At 42.2% G+C, this 20569-nt stretch overlaps 2 protein-coding genes across 3 annotated transcripts; both read right to left on the reverse strand.

Moving 5' to 3' along the window:
- Positions 1-2160: 2160 nt before the first annotated feature.
- On the reverse strand, positions 2161-4528 carry LOC121405434 (transcriptional regulator DEF1-like). Its single transcript, XM_041596104.1, has 3 exons — positions 4150-4528; positions 3049-4089; positions 2161-2283 (listed from the first exon to the last, which is right to left on the reverse strand). Exons 1-3 carry the CDS (start codon positions 4330-4332, stop codon positions 2161-2163), a joined length of 1347 nt encoding a protein of 448 aa, XP_041452038.1. The 5' UTR covers positions 4333-4528.
- A 4921-nt stretch (positions 4529-9449) lies between these two features.
- On the reverse strand, positions 9450-13064 carry LOC111070412 (proteasome subunit beta type-2-like). 2 transcript variants are annotated; one of them, XM_022360928.2, is made up of 5 exons: positions 12791-13064; positions 12539-12684; positions 10236-10415; positions 10086-10171; positions 9886-10023 (listed from the first exon to the last, which is right to left on the reverse strand). In XM_022360928.2, the coding sequence occupies exons 1-5, from the start codon at positions 12941-12943 to the stop codon at positions 9977-9979; spliced, it is 612 nt and encodes a 203-aa protein (XP_022216620.2). In that variant the 5' UTR covers positions 12944-13064; the 3' UTR covers positions 9886-9976. The 2 variants fall into 2 exon arrangements, with proteins under 2 accessions (XP_022216619.2, XP_022216620.2); XM_022360927.2 differs by having other exon boundaries at positions 9450-10171.
- Between the last annotated feature and the right edge of the window lie 7505 nt (positions 13065-20569).

The following is a 20569-nucleotide window of genomic DNA, read 5'->3' on the forward strand; positions in this document are numbered from 1 at the left end:
CCAAGGTGGCAATCTTATAAAAGAGTTTGTGAAGGAAGTTGGCCTTGGAGTAGTGCCAGCGATTTGCCCGAACAGGGGATTTCAACAATTAGGTCGGATGGCACTGCTCCAGTTAATGATAAGATTCTAATTCCTCATCACAGTATAGAAACAGAAGAAGGGAATATTGTCTTTGTAATATATACATACATAGGAGGCTTTAGCGAAATACCCAAGATTGTTTGGAACCAATTAGACTCACCAAATATTAATCATACAGACGAAATAAACCGCATACAAAAATTAATTATATTATTTGAAAACGCACAAGCTAGAATTAAAAGAACTAAAACTTCACCATCTTTCCGGGCACACAATAAAAAAACGAGAAGGAACGCGTGAGTCGCTTCTGGGGACCCGACTCTACTTATACCCGTATTCAGTCAGCTGAGTATAATTTTATAATTTTTTAGAATTTAATAATTAAAAAAAAATTTGTATTTTTAAGTTGGGGACCTTCGGCTTCCCTTAGTTGTCTTGTGTGGGGACCGTTTGCGATCGTGGCCGGGTCATCATTAGATCAGTTCAGATTAGCATTCAGTCGGTTGATCATTGACGGTCGTCGTGTAAGGAGGGTCAATGTCAATGTGCTTCTGCATCGTGTGCCGGTCCATCCATCCGTTCCATCATCACCCCCATCACGCATATGGTGGCTGCCCTGTTCTTAATCCAGTCTGCTGGAGGACTGCTCCCCTCCCCTCTGTCAAGCCGCCCCTACCGCCGACCAAACCACACCACTACGACGAGCAGCAGCTGCAAGGTGGCATTTGCGAGAAGCTGGGAATAAACCGAGAGGAAAAAATAAATTTGGCAGACACGAGAACTGAAAATCTGGATCAGGAAGAGAGAGACAGGGAAGGATTTCGAGCGTGACCAGCGGGAAGACCCAGGAGCTTCCGAAACAATAGAAGTGAGTCGCTCCAAAAGTGGGAAAAGCCGGAAGCTTATCTTAACAGTAGAAGGAATTTCTTTGATATCCTGGCCTCTTTTATATTGGTCTCTTCAAGTCTTTCGGCCCACGGGATCCTGGTCACTTGCCCTGCCACGGAGGGCGCTCTCCACGGCACCCCAACCCTAGAAAAAAACCAAAGTATATATTTAAAGAAAAAACAACTGTCTACTTAAATTTTTTTTGTTGTTCTCTGTCTGTTTTCGTCAGGCGGTCCATATTTATTTTTCCGTTCTCAGCCATATGCAGCTATTAATATTTATACCTTATTTATTTAATCCTATTTATTTAATCATATTTATTTAATTATATAATATCTACCCCATTGTATTAAGCTGAGGGGCGGGAATAGGCGGACGCGCCACCGATATGAGTAGGATGTGTATAAGAATTATAACGAAAAAATGAATAGTTAAGTGTTTCGCAGGGAGATCCGACATGGTCTGATCCGGATCTCTGGTGGGTGGGTACGTCGGAGGTACAACATCAACGCCTCAACCTGGTCCACGTTTTGGTAGGAAATCGTTTGTCGAGTAGCGTCCGTAAGATTTATTTTTGAAGTGTCGTTTTCTTTCTTTATTTTCTGTTTTGTTTTGTAGCTGTTTCAATTGTTGTCCGAGGTGTTCGATTTGTTGAAAGTACCCAGCCCTGGGTTACACTGGCTAGCCGGTTTTGCCCCACCACCAAAAGGTTCGTAACAATTTTAATTAGTTTATACGACTGGTCGCAGCCAGCGATTCCAATATCTCCCCGACTCTGGTGGACGCATATCACGTTTTGTTTTGTCCCATACATATTGACCCGCTCTAATATACATATTCGCAGGATATTATCTGCTCCAATAGTGGAAGGTCAAAAGAATTGGGTATATCAAACTTTGTACCAAACTGTATATTTTTTAAAATTATTTAAAACTGTTTTTGATGGAAATGTTTGATGACGAATCGATCATTCTAAACATCCGATGGTTTTGCAACTTAATCGATAGTAGCGTCCTCGCATCCCTGTCACTGTTATTCTTAAAGTCACGCCCTGTGGCGTATTGGTCACGATGTTACATCTGAACATTGCTCTGTTAACATTGGGCTGTAGATGCCACCAACGTTTTATTTGTAAGAAATGTATACAGAAATATATTAAAACTCAACGAATAAATAAGAAAAGGACCGGAGTCACTTTTTTAGTTTGCTCTGGTCCTTAATACCAGCGTTCTTGCACAGCTCACTGATGGCAGCTGGCACCCGCTCCAGATACTCCACCAGATCAATCTCGTCGCGAAGATTTTTATACCCGTACTCAAAAAAGAGTTAAGGGGTATATTAGATTTGTGGTAAAAGTGGATGTGTGTAACGCAGAGAAGGAAACGTTTCCGACCCCATAAAGTATATATATTCTTGATCAGCATCAATAGCCGAGTCGATATAGCCATGTCTGTCTGTCCGTCTGTCTGTCTGTCTGTCTGTCTGTCTGTCTGTCTTGTTGAGCGCCTAGATCTCAGAGACTATAAGAGCTAGGGCAACCAAATTTGGTTTCCAGACTCATGTGATATCACACTGCTACAAGTGTATTTCAAAATTTCGCCCCGCCCCCTTCCGCCCACACAAAGGTCGAAAATCTGTGGCAGGCACAGTTTTAAAGATACGATAAAACTAAAAACGCAGTATCGTAGAAAATGCCCATATCTACCAGATTGCCGAATCTGAATCAGGTCGGATCATAATTATAGCCAAAATGAAGAAATTAATTTTCAGTTGCTTCCCCTCCCCCTCCCGCCAACGACAACGCATCTCATTTTCCTTCTCGCTCGCACATTCTGCCGCGTTCAGTGCGCGAGCAACCCCTAGCGGAGGAGATGTAGAATCTAATTGGAACATGTAAAATCTACATGTTAGATGTAGAATATACATTGTATATGTAGATGTAGATATCATATGTAGCAAAAAAATGTAATATGTAAAAATTTTTTTTTTTTCTAAAATTCTTAAAAATCATAAGCTCAAAAATGTATATACTGACTGAGTACGGGTATAAGTAGAGTCGCGTCCCCAGAAGCGACTCACACGTTCCTTCTCGTTAAGATACGTTTTCTGTATCTTACGTATCATGGGAGTGATGACCTTGCATTTCACTATTTCATCTACATCATTACTGTAATCGACCTGCGGCCCCGTCTCCAGAGCTGCACATGCACTTGTGGATGCTTTCTCCTTCGACTTGAAGGACTTGGACCGATTAGAGGCCGATTTGTCACACGTAGACGGTTCCGGATCCAATATCTCCCCCTTCTTAACCATATTGGAAAGTCCCCTAAGCGCCAACTGCAGCTTCAGCTCCTCACGGACCATGGAACGCAGTTCGTCCCCGCTCTTCGCACTGATAACAGACGCTGTCGTGGAGCTGCAGTTGCTCTCCGTGCCAGACAGCTGATTCTCGTATTTTGACAGCTTGCCTTTGGATCCCATCTTGTGGTTGTCCTTATCGCAGCCTTCGGGTGAAAATATCTCCTTGGCTTTATCGGCCATGAATGAGGGTGGGCGAGAGTCCGCGTTCCTACAAAGGTTATGCGGCACCTGGCGGCTGTTGCACTCTGTACGTGGCACTGGAACGACTTTGGCCATGGAGCTGCATCGTCTAGCAGGAGCTTTATTCTGGCTCAGATTTCGCTGTACCTGTTCTTGAGGATCATTCGAGAACAGCTGCTTCTGTGAATGATTCGAATGCGACAGCTGCTTAAGTGAAATGCAAAAACATTCCTCCCGATACTCCTGCTGTAGCTGCTTTATATACGGATCCTTCTTTGAGGGATTCTGGTATTCGGTCGAATGACATTGCCGCATCATTTTGGATTGCTGTGGAGGCTGCTGCATTATCTGAGGATTCCCATGCGTAGGATTTTCTGTACAATTCTGATAAGCAGACACTCGATACCCCTGAGGTGGCTGCTGGTTCAACTGATCATGATTAGCCTTCAGAGGAGGCCCCTCGTACGGATCCTTTTTAGGGGGATTCTGGTACTTCGTCTGCTGATTTTGCTGCATCATCTTGGGGGTATTCTTACGAGTCTGCTTATCATGTGGCTGCTGCATCATCTGCTGCATATTCTGAGGATTCCCAAAGGAAGGTTTTTTTGTATAGTTCTTATCTTGAGGCGGTTTTCCTACCTGATGCTGGGGCACATTCTGATAGGGTGGCGGAGGAGGACTTGGATACAGATCCTGGATGGAAGTCGGCTTCTGTTGCTGTTCTGGAGGTTTCTGCCTGGGCAACTGCAGTGTCTGTAGATCGGTATGGAAAACAGTCCGACGGACATTCCCCGGTAGCTCGTTCTTGCCTTGTTGCGGCATCTTATCCTCTTTCAGTGGGCGATTTCTGTGATTTGTTTGTACTCTCCTGGCATCGGTACACGAGTGCGACCAATGCTTGTGACGTTGTGTATCCAAAAAGCGAGAGGAGACTGGTGCTGTTTTAATCGGTTGGAGTTTGTTTCAGTTTATGAGGTGATGTTATCCATGTGATGACTTTAATAGCAAGGTCACTTTTCCTGTGGAAACTAAACGAAACGATGAACATAATATAATGAAAGAAGAGTCAGTTCTCTGTAGTAGGGTCTCAATTCTGAATTTCGAAACGAGCGGGAATGTTGTGAGCCGCGGAAAAGGCCGCGCCTCTACTTGTGCACATGGTACTCAGTCAGTATGTATGTGAGCTTATGATTCGTAAATCTCTATGTCTTTTGTCTACCCGCTCGGAGAACTACCATCTTGCCGCGATGAGGGGGCTTAGTAAGCGTAAGGAATTCAACGGCTATACCGGCGGTAGCGTATGCTGCCAGAAGGGCCACCCAAGCCGGGCAGGTCATGGGGGAGCGCCGAACCCAAAAGTAGTTCACCCTGGCGGTAGGGATAAAACACATCCGTTATGGGGGAAATGTCCGATAACGATTCAACAGTTAAGGTGCAGGGCGTCGGAGAGACAGTACCGGCGGTTATTGGGGGTGCGAGCGCAGGACCCCCGGCGTCGATATCCTGTGACTGCAGGAAACCCGAAATGGCAGTGGAGTGCTTGGCTGCCAAATCGCGTAATGCCACAAGCAACAGAATGATCCGCAGACAGAAAGGGACGATAGAGGATCTAGAACCGGGAACCACAGACGGATGCTTCGTCTTCACAGGTCCCTCAGTGTAGGAAGCAGAGTTGGCTACGGCCTTCTTGGATACAACGAGGAGCCGCAGAAGGCGGTGCCACAAGGCATGGAGGCTGAGACCCTACGCAAGCGGCTGCAAGCGGGATACAGGGATCGGCAAAATACCTTCGTGGTATTTGGTGAACTTTGGCCGTGGTCCCTACGGATCAGATTCGGAGAACGATATGCATGTACCATTTAGATTCTACATCTTCTCCGCTAGAGGGCGCTCGCGCACTGAACGCGGCAGAGTGTGCGAGCGAGAAAGAGAATGAGTAGCAGGTTTCTGGTTGAAGTAGTCGTGGGACCAACTGAAAATTTCTTCATTCTGGCTATAATTATGATTCGATCTGATTCATATTCGGCAATCTAATAGATATGGGCATTCTCTACGATACTGCGTTTTATTTGTTATTAGTTTTATCGTATCTTTGAAATTGTGCCTGCCACAGATTTTCGTTCTTTGCGGTGGCGGTGAGTCTGGAAACCAACTTTGGTTTCTCTAGCTCTTATAGTCTCTGGGATCCAGCCGACAAACAAGACGGACGGACGGACGGACATGGCTCTATCGACTCGGCTATTGATGCTGATCAAGAATATATATACTTTATGGGGTCGGAAACGTTTCCTTCTCTGCGTTACACACATCCACTTTTACCACAAATCTAATATACCCCTTAAGTCTTTTTTGAGTACGGGTATAAAAAGTTCCGCAAAAGATGGTCGCGCCCATGATGCAACTTTACAAGGTGGTCTCGTCGTGACATCTGCTTTCTTTTGATGACTTTACGTTTGTCAAATGTCATCGTGAAATCCTGCGTAAGCCCTTGCATCTACATCTATGTACATCTCTCTTCTCAAACATTCACACTCACACAAAATAAGCTCCGAAAAAGGGGAGAGCATTGCGGGACGGGACCACCTTGTATAATTTCATCATGTGCCGAACTGAGAGAGGGAGAGCAATAACGGCTGCCAAGCATGCGTTGAATTAAGAGAGCCAGAGAGCCGTCATCCGATCCAGCAACAGCAGACCGAATATCGCACAAAGCGCAGCGCGAAAAAAACCATATGTTGTTGATCGAGAAGCGGCGATCATGAGCCCAGAGGCGCAACATCACTGGGGGTTTTTTGAAGTGTACGCAGTTCAACAGTCGCTAAATCAGCTTGCAGGCTTCTGTTTACAACAGGCCAGAACTTGTCATAAAATACCGTAGATTCTACGGCGTAGAGAATAGGGCTTAAGGGACCCCAAGTTTGAAGTTAATAAACTTTAACGCAGATAAGTCGGCATCTCGCTTGACCGCTTAATTATTTTTATTAACATTAACATAATAAAAGCTCTTCAATTAGCTCTTGCTTAAGCCGGTCGTCTTTTCAGCTCGCTTATGCATTTTCTGCCTTTTTGCCAATTTAATTCAATATTAATTACAACTAATCGTATACATCGTTAAACTCATCATACTTGATCCTTACTGCTGACAGCAGTAAGTAGGCTGTCAGCATCCGATCTCCTTTCTGTGTGCCTTCGGGCGCGTTTAGCTGCCCGTGATACTGGGCTTCCGTATCTTCTTCAAATCCACGCTCTTTTTGAAAGTGTTGAAACCCACGGGAATGATGAACTTGTTTGATTGTTTCTTACCCTGTAGTTGGAATTCTTTTACCTCCTCCCAACAACTTTGTCAGCTGGGCATCAGATAGCTCATCACTGAAAATATCCGTGAATACCCGAGCTACCGGGAACGCATAAAAGTTCTTATAAGCCATCAGCATCCGATCTCCTTGCTGGGTGCCTTCGGGCGCGTTTAATTCCCTGTGGTAAAGCAGCTTCCGCATCTTCCTCGAATCCACGCTCTTTTTGAACGTCTCAAAAGTGACGGGAAAGATGAACTTTCCCTTTCTGTCAATGGTCAAAACAATTAGCCATTAGGGAATTGTGGCATACATTGGGGTTGGGTTGTACGGTACTCACCCTTCCACTTCGGCCGTCACACCATCCTCATCCGATGCTTCCGGCATGGTCAGCAGCTTATCCTTCATTTGTTGGGGACATGCGCGCACCTTGATCGGGTACCGCTCGCGGACAGTGGCGTCCTTGTAAAAGGCGATGTAATACCATCTGGCACACTCCTCTGATCCCTTGATCCCTTGATCTCTTTCAACCGCGGATGCTATTTCCGGCAGGTTGACAACTAGCGTTTTAAATTTATCAAATGACACCGGTAAAGACATTTTGGTTTGTTAAATTTGTTACAGATTCTGCACGGAGGGCAGTACTCAGATCAAAAAACAAAAAGGTCGGTATATACTGGAAAAGTATTTGCATGTTTTTTTTGGTATGTTTCGACCCGCGACAAATATTAACTAGATTAATGCAGATTTAGATTAATTTGTGTGCCGTAAAAGAATTTATGTGGCCAAGTTCCCGAAGGCAATCAACTAACCATATTATGAACATTATAAGTCAATGCTTCCTTAGGATAAATAGTAGTGAAAAGGTAAACGAAGTGTTTAATCATTTGCTGTGCAATATCTAGGTGTAATGTATAATTTTGGGACATCCAACCAATCCTTCGAGTTGGGAAGGTGACAGAGGAGCAGGCTGAGCTTTCCCAAATGGAGGTATAACCGCATTCGCTGTATCGTTCTCCGAATCTTATATGTTATAAGCTTATATGTACGCCCGCTCGGGAGCCGTGTGGATCGAGAGAACACGCTGTTGGAGAGCGCTAACAGAGCTGTCCACGGGAGTGGCTACAGACAAGTAGCGGAGAGCCTGAACCTGTGGCTGTGGCTAATCTGGACGAAACACAAAAAAATGAAACGATCGACTTATATGCGGCCAGGGTAGCCGAGCTTGAGAGGCTGAGACTTTAAAATTGTGCCTGCCACAGATTTCCGTCCTTTGTGGGAAAGTGTGATATCACATGAGTCTGGAAACCAAATTTGGTTGCCCTAGATCTTATAGTCTCTGAGATCTACGCGCTCAATAAGACGGACAGACAGACAGACAGACATGGCTATATCGACTTGGCTATTGATGCTGATCAAGAATATATATACTTTATGGGGTCGGAAACGTTTCCTTCTCTGCGTTACACACATCCACTTTTACCACAAATCTAATATACCTGTTTAGAGGAGGATACCAAAGGTATCACCTTTATTTACAATGAAACGTCCCGAACAGATTAATGTACATATATGTTTGCTTATTGATAATACATATGCCTGATCGATGCTAAGGGCAGGCGGACCGAATTGCCCGTGCCCTAATACAAGCGAGAGAAAGATAGCTCAAGAGAGCGATAGCGAAGGCGAAAGAAAGAAGAAAGCTAGACATATATAAACCGCGATTCGTGTTTATATATGCGACGAAAGAAAAGTGCGAGAGATTGCAAAGGAATGCAAGTGCTAGACCAGATCATGACCATTGCGAAGGCATGTTAGGGCAGACGGACCGAATTGCCCGTGCCCTACGCGATGCTACGAAATAGAGAGCGAGAGAGTGTTCGAGAGAACGAGAGAGCTTAAATGATCGATAGAACGAAAGAGCGACAGAGCGAGAATGATAGGAAGAAGAAAGTCGCGAGACGAAAAGACGAAAGAACGGTTGAAACGGCTATTACAGTGAGGGGGCGGGTGTAGATACATGTCGATTAAAATTAGGTACAGTGGGCAGTGCAAATAACGAACAAATAACAGGAATTACTTTAAAGCTGCACCACTGACTAAACATACTAAACACCTTAACTCTTTTTTGAGAACGGGTATAAATATATTTCAAGGTATTACACCTATGTATGTATGTATGAATACAAAATTAGAAATTATAAAAAAATTAAATTGTAAAGCACTTTTCCTGGCCTTTTGCAGAATGTTAAGAATGCTCTAAAATATGAAGCGTAATAATAACCAATTTAACGACCGCCCTCTTACACCAATGTAAATTGATAAATTGATAGTGGACTTTTTTCATGCCGGCACAAGATCCAAGGCTAGAGCCCTGTTCGACTCCGGATCTGAGGCCACGTTTATTACTGAGCGGATTTCCCCCGAAATCGCCCACACAGCCCTCTTCGTCCTCTGGACTCCTCAGAAGCCTGCGTTCCCCTTCACTTATCATTTTACCAGAGCTATATTGCTCACACAAACACATGCCACTGCGTTGGCACTAGACCTAAGCCTAGTTTTGCTTCACAGTAGAGCTACCTAATCTCATACATTTGAAATAAAGAACCAGTTTTAATATTGAGCTCCACAAATGTGGATGTCTTTTCATCTTGGTTTGGTCAAGGCATTTACAATTATTGATAATTATTAATAATAATTAATAAAGATAAATATTATCAGAAATGATTATTCTAAAAACTTAAACAAAATAATTATTGTGGGATTTTTTAAATATAGCTTATAATGTCCCTGATAGTTAATAGTCGGTCTAGGGAAGTTATCCCTCATTAGGGAAGGCCCATTGGCCAATGTCAGGGAACTACTTATTCCGCATCCTTTTATACCGTATGCGGTTGGCCATCTCGACAATGGCCTTGTATCCCTGCTTTACCAAGTAGTCACTGCGGATGATGCAGAAATGGACAGTCGAGCCGGCTTGTCTCTGTTTGCCCCGATCGGTTTGGATGGCAGCACGCACCGCATCAATAGCCAAAAGCTTCGCTTCCTCTTCGGGCAAGTTTTCTTTCCAGCGCGACTCTAGCGTAGCAATGGCGCCCGCCTCACCCAATCCCAGCGCTACGTAAGGGCCAGGCCTATTGGAGCCGCTAAAACGGATACCAAAAATTGAAGGTCTACCCCTGTCCACGCCGGCGATTATCCAGTCCATACGGTTTGTACGCTTAAAGCGGTAAAACAGCTGTTTAATTATTTGATTAGCACACACAACTGGAACCTCTCTACCCATCTTCATCCGATGGCGGTCCAGCTTTGCATGAAGGAGATCTGCCAGTGTTTTTTTATCATCTGCGAAGCCAACTCCAGCAGCGCTGCAAAGTCACAAAAGGAAGTCGATGGTAACAAAATTCAATAACGGACCTAAGGAATACTCACTAGATGTTGTCTTGCAGGCGAAATATCTCCTTTGAACGACCAGAGGGAATCTTGGAGCTGGTTTTCCTCCGGATGTCGATGGCAATGATGACGCCATCCCGGAACGTAAGGCCCGTGATAGTTTTGCAGGTGTTCCAAGTATTTCGATTGACTCGTTTGGACCTAGAGCGATCGTAGTCGCTGGAGTGCGCAGAAAGAAAGGGCAAGCAGTGAGTAGCAATAATCGATAAATTAAGTGTAGCGAATAACGAGTAGAACGAGTTTTTAAAAAACAGAGTCAGTACGGCGGTAGTCGTAGCAGCAGATTATCAACGAAAAACGGAAACAGCCGCAGGTGGCAGCCCCCGTCGACATGCTTACTACGCTAGCTAGAACATAATCGCGCACTAAAGGAATATATTCCCTACCGGCTGAGACTTATTCCTCCCTTGGATGCCTGTACTTTATTCGGATAAGACAAGATTGTTTTTTGGACGTAACTCCTTTATTGACGACTTGGTTTCCTTAACATCATAACCTCGTGGCCCACGCTGAATAGTGATCGACATCCTCTGAGGCTGCTGTTTTTCTCTAGTTGCTTAATAGTAAGCTGGGGTTCGACTCAGCATGACTAAACACTGCTCTGAAGGACTTCACCTGGGGCATATTCTTCGGGTTTTTAACCCCAACTAATTATTAAAAATGCATGAACAAGCTAGTTGAACCTAGAAAAATACTTAATCAACCTAATTTACATAATTAACAAAATTCAGACTTTTATAACTAGAAGTTAACTCATCAATATAGAATAGTAAACATATGTAGCATTCATCACAGTAATTCCTCATCACAAACCATAATAATCAATACTAGGTAACAGTTGAACTAAAATATAAATACCTGACCTTGACAATTGTACAATTTTTGTGCTTGGAATAAGCTACTGGGCTCTCTCCGGTGGGTGTTAATTCAGTATGTTTGAACACAACGCTGAAAGATATCACTCGGTGCGTGTTTTGATTCCACCGAATTTGCGTAAGTTAGGTTGATTGATGAAAAATTGAATTTGTTTTCACATCGAAGTCTTTTTTTTTGGTCAAGATTCGCAAAGTTTCGGCAGAAATTTCCTTCTGTAACTCAGGTTTTGGAAGACACAAAAAGTTTGCCAATCAATGCTATTATGTTGACCCCAATTGTAGGTGTCGCGTCTGCCTGCGTTAAAGTGTCTATCCTCTTTCTTTATGCGTGGGTGTGTGTGCGCGTGGCATTTGACCAAGATTGATGGGAATTTAAATTTAGCATTTCGCTATAAATATTTGCGCGTCCCACTGTGTTTGCGGCCGCATCTCCAATGTTAGATCCTCCCAAAACTAACGCTGCGCCATCCCCCCAAAAACCCATCTTTTTCAATGCATGTGACTGTAGGAAGGTTTTGTTCGAAAACTTTCTGGTATGTGTGTGAGAGTTCCGCACTTAACTTGTCAGTCAGAAAGGAAGCAAGTAACTGTCGTCATTCAGTTAGTTATTCTCTGCTCCCTTTATCCCTGTCTTACTTCCTCTACTCTGCTCTCAGTTGGTTTTGACGGAGCCAATATCTTCCCTACGCACAGTGGCTGCAAAAACTATGTTCGCTGCTCCCAAGTACATGCGAAATGACAAAAATGGCTAGTGCAGTTGTGCAAAGCCTCCTGATTCCATTGGCACGTCATTCTCATTCCTGAATGACAGTGGCACCACTGAGATGAATCGTTTGTCTAGACAAGTGACTGGCACTGGATCTTAGCTGACGCTTACTGATTTTGCACCTGGACCGTCATCCTTTGTCAAAATCATAAGCTCACAAATTTATATACTGACTGAGTACGGGTATACAAGTTGAGTCGCGTCCACAGAAGCGACTCACAAGTTCCTTCTCGTCTTTTTATATTTGGTTTGTATATTTAGGTGCATTATAGTATAATTTATAAAAATAAATTGTCGAAGCTGTAGCTGTTTGACTAAACTTAAAAAAATCGCGCCTTTAGAACCCATTCGGTACGTTGCTGCGCCAACTAAAAGGACTTGTAATTTTGGTTCTACCGAATACAAGGTATGGCTAAATTTATGATCATACATATGTAAAATACCAGTTAAGGTAAAATATTGAGCTTTTTTTCACAAGTGTTGTTCCCACACAAATTAAGAAGACAAAATACAAATAGAATTACAAATAACTTTATACCTATAGTATCTCTGCGTCAGAGTAGTTTTTGGTAGTCATGTAGTCATGGCTTCTATTTACCGCATCTTAGTATGTACCTGGGTATAATAAAAAAAGAACATACCCGGAAATAGCTTTCATAGATTTGGTGACGGTGATGGGATAAAGGTAAAAGCGTTTGTCAATCATCTGAATAAATCCACATGTCACCGCCTTTTGAAGGGTGTCGGACACGGTCTCAATAAAATCAGGCTGGTCAGTCTGCGATTGCTGATAATAAGGTATACTTATAATTATATGTGTACATATGTAGGTATTTAACAAAAAAAATCTCATGCACATAAATGTACATGTATGTACATATAGATGTACTCACATTAGTTCCAAGGCCCAGTTGCTTTACTATCTCTATCAGGGTCGAAGGCTTATTGAGTTCTAGAAGAGCCTGGATGATAAGTAAGTCATTCTTGTTTACAGCACCATTTATTTCTTTGCGAAGTTGTATGGCCTTTTTTGATTTTGGTGGCATAATGTATTTGGAAAGTTTTATACGATTAAATTTAATCTTTCATGAAAATTAACTTCTTGTTAAATTCATAATTTGGGAAATAGGCAATTGATTAAAAAATAAAAGGTGTCTTTGTTTCCTTATGATGATTGATTATGATTTAGATGAAGTATTTTTTATTTAGCGTGTAGTTCAAAACACAGATTAAATTGTATGATTTAAAAGGCTAAAATGAACTAAAAACTGACTCCGTCTGTCGGCGACTACTTATCGCCTTCTACTATATGTCGCTACTTCTTATCGATAGTGTCTTAAGTATAAATGTTAATTAACAGGATTATCTTATCCACTTGATACCCTACTTTTTACATACATCAATCAAGTAAACGAGCATTGCCTGGTGACATATAAATGTATTTACTAAAAAATGTTTAAACAATTTTAGCTTAACTGTTTATTGATAGATTTTCATGAACAATACCGTAAACGACACATAATTAATGCACTTATACACTTATGCACTTTTGCACTTTTAATGTCTGGACGTTGATATGCAATGACTGCACCATCAAGTGGCCCATGCGACACCAAGCCGAAGCCTGTTACGCGCGGAGCCCAGGCAGAAACGCAGCCCCTCCTCCCGCCCAACCGACCGAGGGGCGCAGCCGCATGACGCGCGACGCGTGTTACCGAACCAATCAGGAGCATGCAGGAAAGATAGGTGTTAGACTAAAATTCGAGGAAAATTAGAGCTAAACACAACTCAAAGAGCTAAACATGCAAAGATAGCTAAGAAATAGTACTAATTACGGGAAAGGTATGTCACTAATAGTGATTTAAGAAGAGGAAGGGAATTAGTAGTGGATATTATATGGTAGAGGGAATTGAAGTCCGAGCATAGGACCCTAAATGGTTCGTGCAAGGAATAATTCGAACAAAGGAATAATGTTTCAAGTAGATCTAACAGGAATCGTAAAGTTTATGCGGCTCAACAAGTCAGGGCTATCTACGTCACCCTTGATCAGGTTGTGCATAAAAATCACACCAAGCATTTTTCTACGACTAACTAAGGTTGGAAGGTTTATTAAAATCAATCTGCGAGGGTAAGATGGCAGTCTCACACCTGCATCCCAGTTAAGGCCACGCAGAGCAAAAAGTAAAAAGTTTTTCTGGACTGATTCTATACGGTCCTGGTGTACCTTGTACTGGGGGCACCATACACACACCGATAGAAAAAAGCCCTGAAATTTTCATATTTTCACTTAGATTTTAATATTTAAGCCATTGATTTTCATCTGACGTAGGGTCGGTGTTCACGCCAGGCCTACTCGATCGAATGAAGCAATTAAAAAAGCAACTTTGTTGAATTGGTTGTTCTTTTTTCTTAATACAAATTGTTTTCTATTAACTTTAACAGATCCCACTGAACCAGGATTCCCCTTCATTTTCCCATCACGATCTGACCGCCGACATAGGTCGTGAAGATTCGGAGAACGATACAGCGAATGCGGTTATACCTCCATTTGGGAAAGCTCAGCCTGCTCCTCTGTCACCTTCCCGACTCGAAGGATTGGTTGGATGTCCCAAAATTATACATTACACCTAGATATTGCACAGCAAATGATTAAACACTTCGTTTACCTTTTCACTACTATTTATCCTAAGGAAGCATTGACTTATAATGTTCATAATATGGTTAGTTGATTGCCTTCGGGAACTTGGCCACATAAATTCTTTTACGGCACACAAATTAATCTAAATCTGCATTAATCTAGTTAATATTTGTCGCGGGTCGAAACATACCAAAAAAACAAGCAAAAACTTTTCCAGTATATACCGACCTTTTTGTTTATTGATCTGAGTACTGCCTTCCGTGCAGAATCTGTAACAAATTTAACAAACCAAAATGTCTTTACCGGTGTCATTTGATAAATTTAAAACGCTAGTTGTCAACCTGCCGGAAATAGCATCCGCGGTTGAAAGAGATCAAGGGATCAAGGGATCAGAGGAGTGTGCCAGATGGTATTACATCGCCTTTTACAAGGACGCCACTGTCCGCGAGCGGTACCCGATCAGGGTGCGCGCATGTCCCCAACAAATGAAGGATAAGCTGCTGACCATGCCGGAAGCATCGGATGAGGATGGTGTGACGGCCGAAGTGGAAGGGTGAGTACCGTACAACCCAACCCCAATGTATGCCACAATTCCCTAATGGCTAATTGTTTTGACCATTGACAGAAAGGGAAAGTTCATCTTTCCCGTCACTTTTGAGACGTTCAAAAAGAGCGTGGATTCGAGGAAGATGCGGAAGCTGCTTTACCACAGGGAATTAAACGCGCCCGAAGGCACCCAGCAAGGAGATCGGATGCTGATGGCGTATAAGCACTTTTATGCGTTCCCGGTAGCTCGAGTATTCACGGATATTTTCAGTGATGATCTATCTGATGCCCAGCTGACAAAGTTGTTGGGAGGAGGTAAAAGCATTTCAGCTACCGGGTAAGAAACAATCAAACAAGTCTTGGGATCTTTCAGTTTCTAATTTTTGTTTGCTTATCTTTGAATGCTATTTTTTAGTGCCACATCCAGCCATCCGATCTCGCTGAGCTCCGCGGACCACTTTGATGTCGTTTTCAATTGGGAAAGGTAAGACACATCATCACTTTTTCTGGTACACCTCTTGTGTGTGGGTAATAACTCTCATCTTTCATTGCAGTACCTATCAGTATCCCGTGTCCTTTGAATGGTTCATGTGTTGTATTAACTACGACGAACTCATCGGCCCCTTGCTGAAATATTGGATCACAGACGAGTCGCGGCTGCCGGCCCTGTTGGCCAAACCGCATGACTATCACTCGTTCTACGTTGATCCCAGTATACGGAGACTATTCAACTACCGATTCAAGAACTCATAAGGAAGCTGCGTAAACACGCAACAATCTTGACTACAAGGGCAACGCAAGTCAGCCAGTTAATGGAAACTACAGCACAGTGTCCAACAGCCCAGACGATTGGACTTGACCAAATGGTTGGAGTCTTTGAGGCGCCGAGCAGCCAGGTAGTATTGGCCGTTTGGCCATTGGGGCAACCCAAACTAATCCCGCCTGTCCCTTAATAGGAACACAATCGAAGTATCCACACAGTCACGGAAGTCATGGAAGTCACGACTGAGGCTGAGCCTGAACCTGTGGCTGTGGCTAATCTGGACGAAACACAAACAAATGAAACGACCGACCTCTGTGCGGCCAGGGTAGCCGAGCTTGAGAGGTAAGTAGCTTGAGTTGCCTGGCAATTGAGTGTAATTTTCTCACCTTCTTTCAGCCAAGTAGAAATTATTCGATTAGATTCGGGGAACAATACAGCGAATGCAGGTACACCTCCACATAGGGAGGCTGAGTCTGCTCTTCTGTCAGCTTCCCGGCTGGAAACATTACGGAATGCTCCGTTAATTACGGGGCGCGAGGTAAATAAAGACGATTATGTAGCAGATAGCAACGCTGCAGAGCTGCGTTATATTTCGTTGCGTAGCAGCTTTGTTGAATTTGTTGTTCTTTTTTCTTAATACAAATTGTTGTCCATTAACTTCAAACCTAAGAAATTGTGTTTGTATCTTTTCAGAAACCGTAACGCCATTAAAAGATGCCAAATACAAATAAAATGTTGAATTTGTATTTATTTGTTTTGTGTTTTATATATACATATGTATGTACATTTATCCCACAGCTGCAGTGCAATGCGTTGAGCAGACGATCCCCATTCCCCATTCCCCATTAGGACTTTAACAACTGAAAATAAAATTTTATCAGATAGATGAATCAATTTTCTACAATCTGGCTTATCTTAAGGACTCCCATTAATTGGATTATTTATAAAATAAGGTTTGAACAGAGTCAGCAAAAATTTTAATTTTTGTGAACGGTGCTACACATTTGCTACATATGGCACTTTGTATACCCAATTGGGAAATGTCCTTTCGTATTGTTAAACTTCTGCATTCCAATTGGAATGCAGCAGCTTAAGCTGCTTTGAAACCTAGGTACAAATTAATTTACTTGTATTGGCATGCTTTTGACCTAAATTAGATTCTATACATGTCTCGATCCCGTTTGGTAACTGCAAGAATTGCAATATTAATTTTTTTATTTATTTTATTTATCCATCTACTCATAAGCCTAGCACTCAAATCCAAAAGCCAGCAAACAAGTGTCATATATTCTTCTAGCGGCCAGTGGTTTGACCAGAGGTTTGCACTGCATTCCGTACGGTTACACTGTTCAGAGAGCTGCTTGGTTTTGATCAAAGTTAATAAAATGCACTTCCTCGGCTGTGGTCGCTCTTCCCATGGCATATCCTGGGCTCCCCAATATTTTATTGACAAGGTAATGTGTCTGACTATCAGCAGCAGAGGATTGAAACGCCTCTCGTGCCAGACACCGTGAAGACAAACTGTTTGAAAACAATATTTGTTTTATATTTATGAAAATTAATAAAAATAATAAATTATAATATCCATATAATTGTCATTCATATAATACTGCATTAATCTAGTTAATCTTTGTCGCGGGTCGAAACATACCAAAAAAACAAGCAAATACTTTTCCAGTATATACCGACCTTTTTGTTTATTGATCTGAGTACTGCCTTCCGTACAATCTGTAACAAATTTAACAAACCAAAATGTCTTTACCGGTGTCATTTGATAAATTTAAAACGCTAGTTGTCAACCTGCCGGAAATAGCATCCGCGGTTGAAAGAGATCAAGGGATCAAGGGATCAGAGGAGTGTGCCAGATGGTATTACATCGCCTTTTACAAGGACGCCACTGTCCGCGAGCGGTACCCGATCAAGGTGCGCGCATGTCCCCAACAAATGAAGGATAAGCTGCTGACCATGCCGGAAGCATCGGATGAGGATGGTGTGACGGCCGAAGTGGAAGGGTGAGTACCGTACAACCCAACCCCAATGTATGCCACAATTCCCTAATGGCTAATTGTTTTGACCATTGACAGAAAGGGAAAGTTCATCTTTCCCGTCACTTTTGAGACGTTCAAAAAGAGCGTGGATTCGAGGAAGATGCGGAAGCTGCTTTACCACAGGGAATTAAACGCGCCCGAAGGCACACAGCAAGGAGATCGATACAGCGAATGCGGTTATACCTCCATTTGGGAAAGCTCAGCCTGCTCCTCTGTCACCTTCCCGACTCGAAGGATTGGTTGGATGTCCCAAAATTATACATTACACCTAGATATTGCACAGCAAATGATTAAATACTTCGTTTACCTTTTCACTACTATTTATCCTAAGGAAGCATTGACTTATAATGTTCATAATATGGTTAGTTGATTGCCTTCGGGAACTTGGCCACAAAAATTCTTTTACGGCACACAAATTTGAAAATTTTTTGCAACATGTAAAAAAAAGTGTTAGAAAACCCAATAAAATTTTGGAAAAATATCAATTGGAACATTGGAACAATGATCTAGAATCATTTTCAATTAGCGAAATCGCATATAAATATGTTTTCATTCCTTATATGGATAACAAAGTAGTATTGGTCCAGAGCTTACATACAGTAAATTAACGTATACGACAGCGCCCCTCGGTCGGTTGGGCAGGAGGTGGGCGGTTTCGCCAGGGACTCGCGCTCATAAAAAGCTTTGGCCTGGCATAATTTTAACCCACCACCACCCCACCTGTTGAGGCAACAAGAGAAATGGAGGCGAAAGTGGATGCGCTGCAAACGGATGTTTCTGAGCTGAAAGGGGAGGTGGAAAGGATGAACACCCAGTTGGGACTTTTAATTGAGGGAAACTGCAAGGTGCTGGCCATTCTTAAAAAGATGGGGGCCAATGAACTCCACAAGACGAGGCATCGCTGTTCCCCGTAACTTCGTAACATAAACTGAAAGAGGTGAACGATTTAATTCTGGGGAATGAGCGGAAATATGTAAGTAAATTTTAGCTGTCAGCTCTCAAAAGAAAAACGATTTAAAATCTACATCGTTTTCACTCATAAGTTTTTATTCCAATATGAAATTTTTTTAATTATTTATCTTTTATTTTATTTTAGATAACGCTGTTTAGAACGCTGCTGGCCGACGGGCCAATTAAAAGTTTTACAAGAATTTTGTCCTCAGCTGTCATAATGGATTTAAATTATTTAGGCGCAAAAAACAAGCACGGGTTCGTGTCGTACATGAACCTTAATGCGGCCTTATACGGTGAGCTTTATAAAAATTTATAAAAATAAGATTCAATCTAAATAACCTAATAAACTTTACCATTTATTATTGCAGAATCACACAAAAATCCGGGGCACACTTTTCCCGACTATGTGCGAGATATATGTATGTAAGAGCGGCATTCTCAAAGGAAAAGAACCGTAAGGAAAAATGTAGGCACCGAAATGGACGACGGCAACAACATCCCCGACAACGACAACCAAAACATGGATTTTATTATAGACGAAGACGGCAATATAATTAGTTAAATTTTTTTAAATTTGTTTTTGTTATTATTATTAGTTTTCATTCTTTTATTTTATTTCTTTATCTTTTATCTTTTTTTTTCTTATTTTCTTATTCTTATTATTTTTTTCTTACATTTTTTCTTTTCTTTATTTTGTTAATTTTTCTTATTTTTGTTCTTTTTTGTATTATATTTTAGTATAGAAAATGAAAATTTATAGTTTTTGTATGTATGGGTTCATTTTGCGGTCTTTTAGAACGCTCTTTCATGCATGCTAAAGGAATGGTTCTTGATGCCAAGGTGACTGTTACCAAAGACTATACAATAAAATACCAAGATGTTGCATAAGGGGCAAATGCTCGTTCAATTTTGGTTTGACGCTTCACGGTACGGGGGCGCGGGGATATTTCTTCCATTCTCTTTTAGGCTAGCCGCAAAGGCAAGCTCGCTTCGGTGACAGAATAGATACAAAAACAAAATATGAAGTCTTCGACGACTTGAAAAGGTCCGGATTAGCCCTTAAGCAGTTGATCCGGCCCTGAATAGGTCGGATTTAGATAATGATTTACTATCATTATGGACTCGGCAAACTTTTCAAGCAAGCTTTCACTCATGGCCTTGGGCTGGATTTCATCCTTTATAAGCTCTTAATAAACATATCGTTTTGATGAAGTGTAAAAAAATATGAAAAGTGAATAATGTAGAATATGACGGAATATGATAAGGCGGCCATATTGGCTTTGCGCTCTCAAAACTTAAGCTTTCGGGCTATTATCACCAAATCTAATTCGGCAATCTGGTAGATATGGGCATTCTCTACGATACTGCGTTTTTAGTTTTATCGTATCTTTAAAACTGTGCCTGCCACAGATTTTCGTCCTTTGTGTGGGCCGAAGGGGGCGGGGCGAAATTTTGAAATACACTTGTAGCAGTGTGATATCACATGAGTCTGGAAACCAAATTTGGTTTCTCTAGCTCTTATAGTCTCTGAGATCCAGGCGCTCATCAAGACGGACGGACGGACAGACGGACAGACGGACGGACAGACGGACATGGCTATATAGACTCGGCTATTGATGCTGATCAAGAATATATATACTTTATGGGGTCGGAAACGTTTCCTTCTCTGCGTTGCACACATCCACTTTTACCACAAATCTAATATACCCCTTAAGTCTTTTTT

The sequence above is a fragment of the Drosophila obscura genome, unplaced genomic scaffold, assembly GCF_018151105.1.
Source record: "Drosophila obscura isolate BZ-5 IFL unplaced genomic scaffold, ASM1815110v1 contig_96, whole genome shotgun sequence".
In the NCBI taxonomy this organism is placed as follows: domain Eukaryota; kingdom Metazoa; phylum Arthropoda; class Insecta; order Diptera; family Drosophilidae; genus Drosophila; species Drosophila obscura.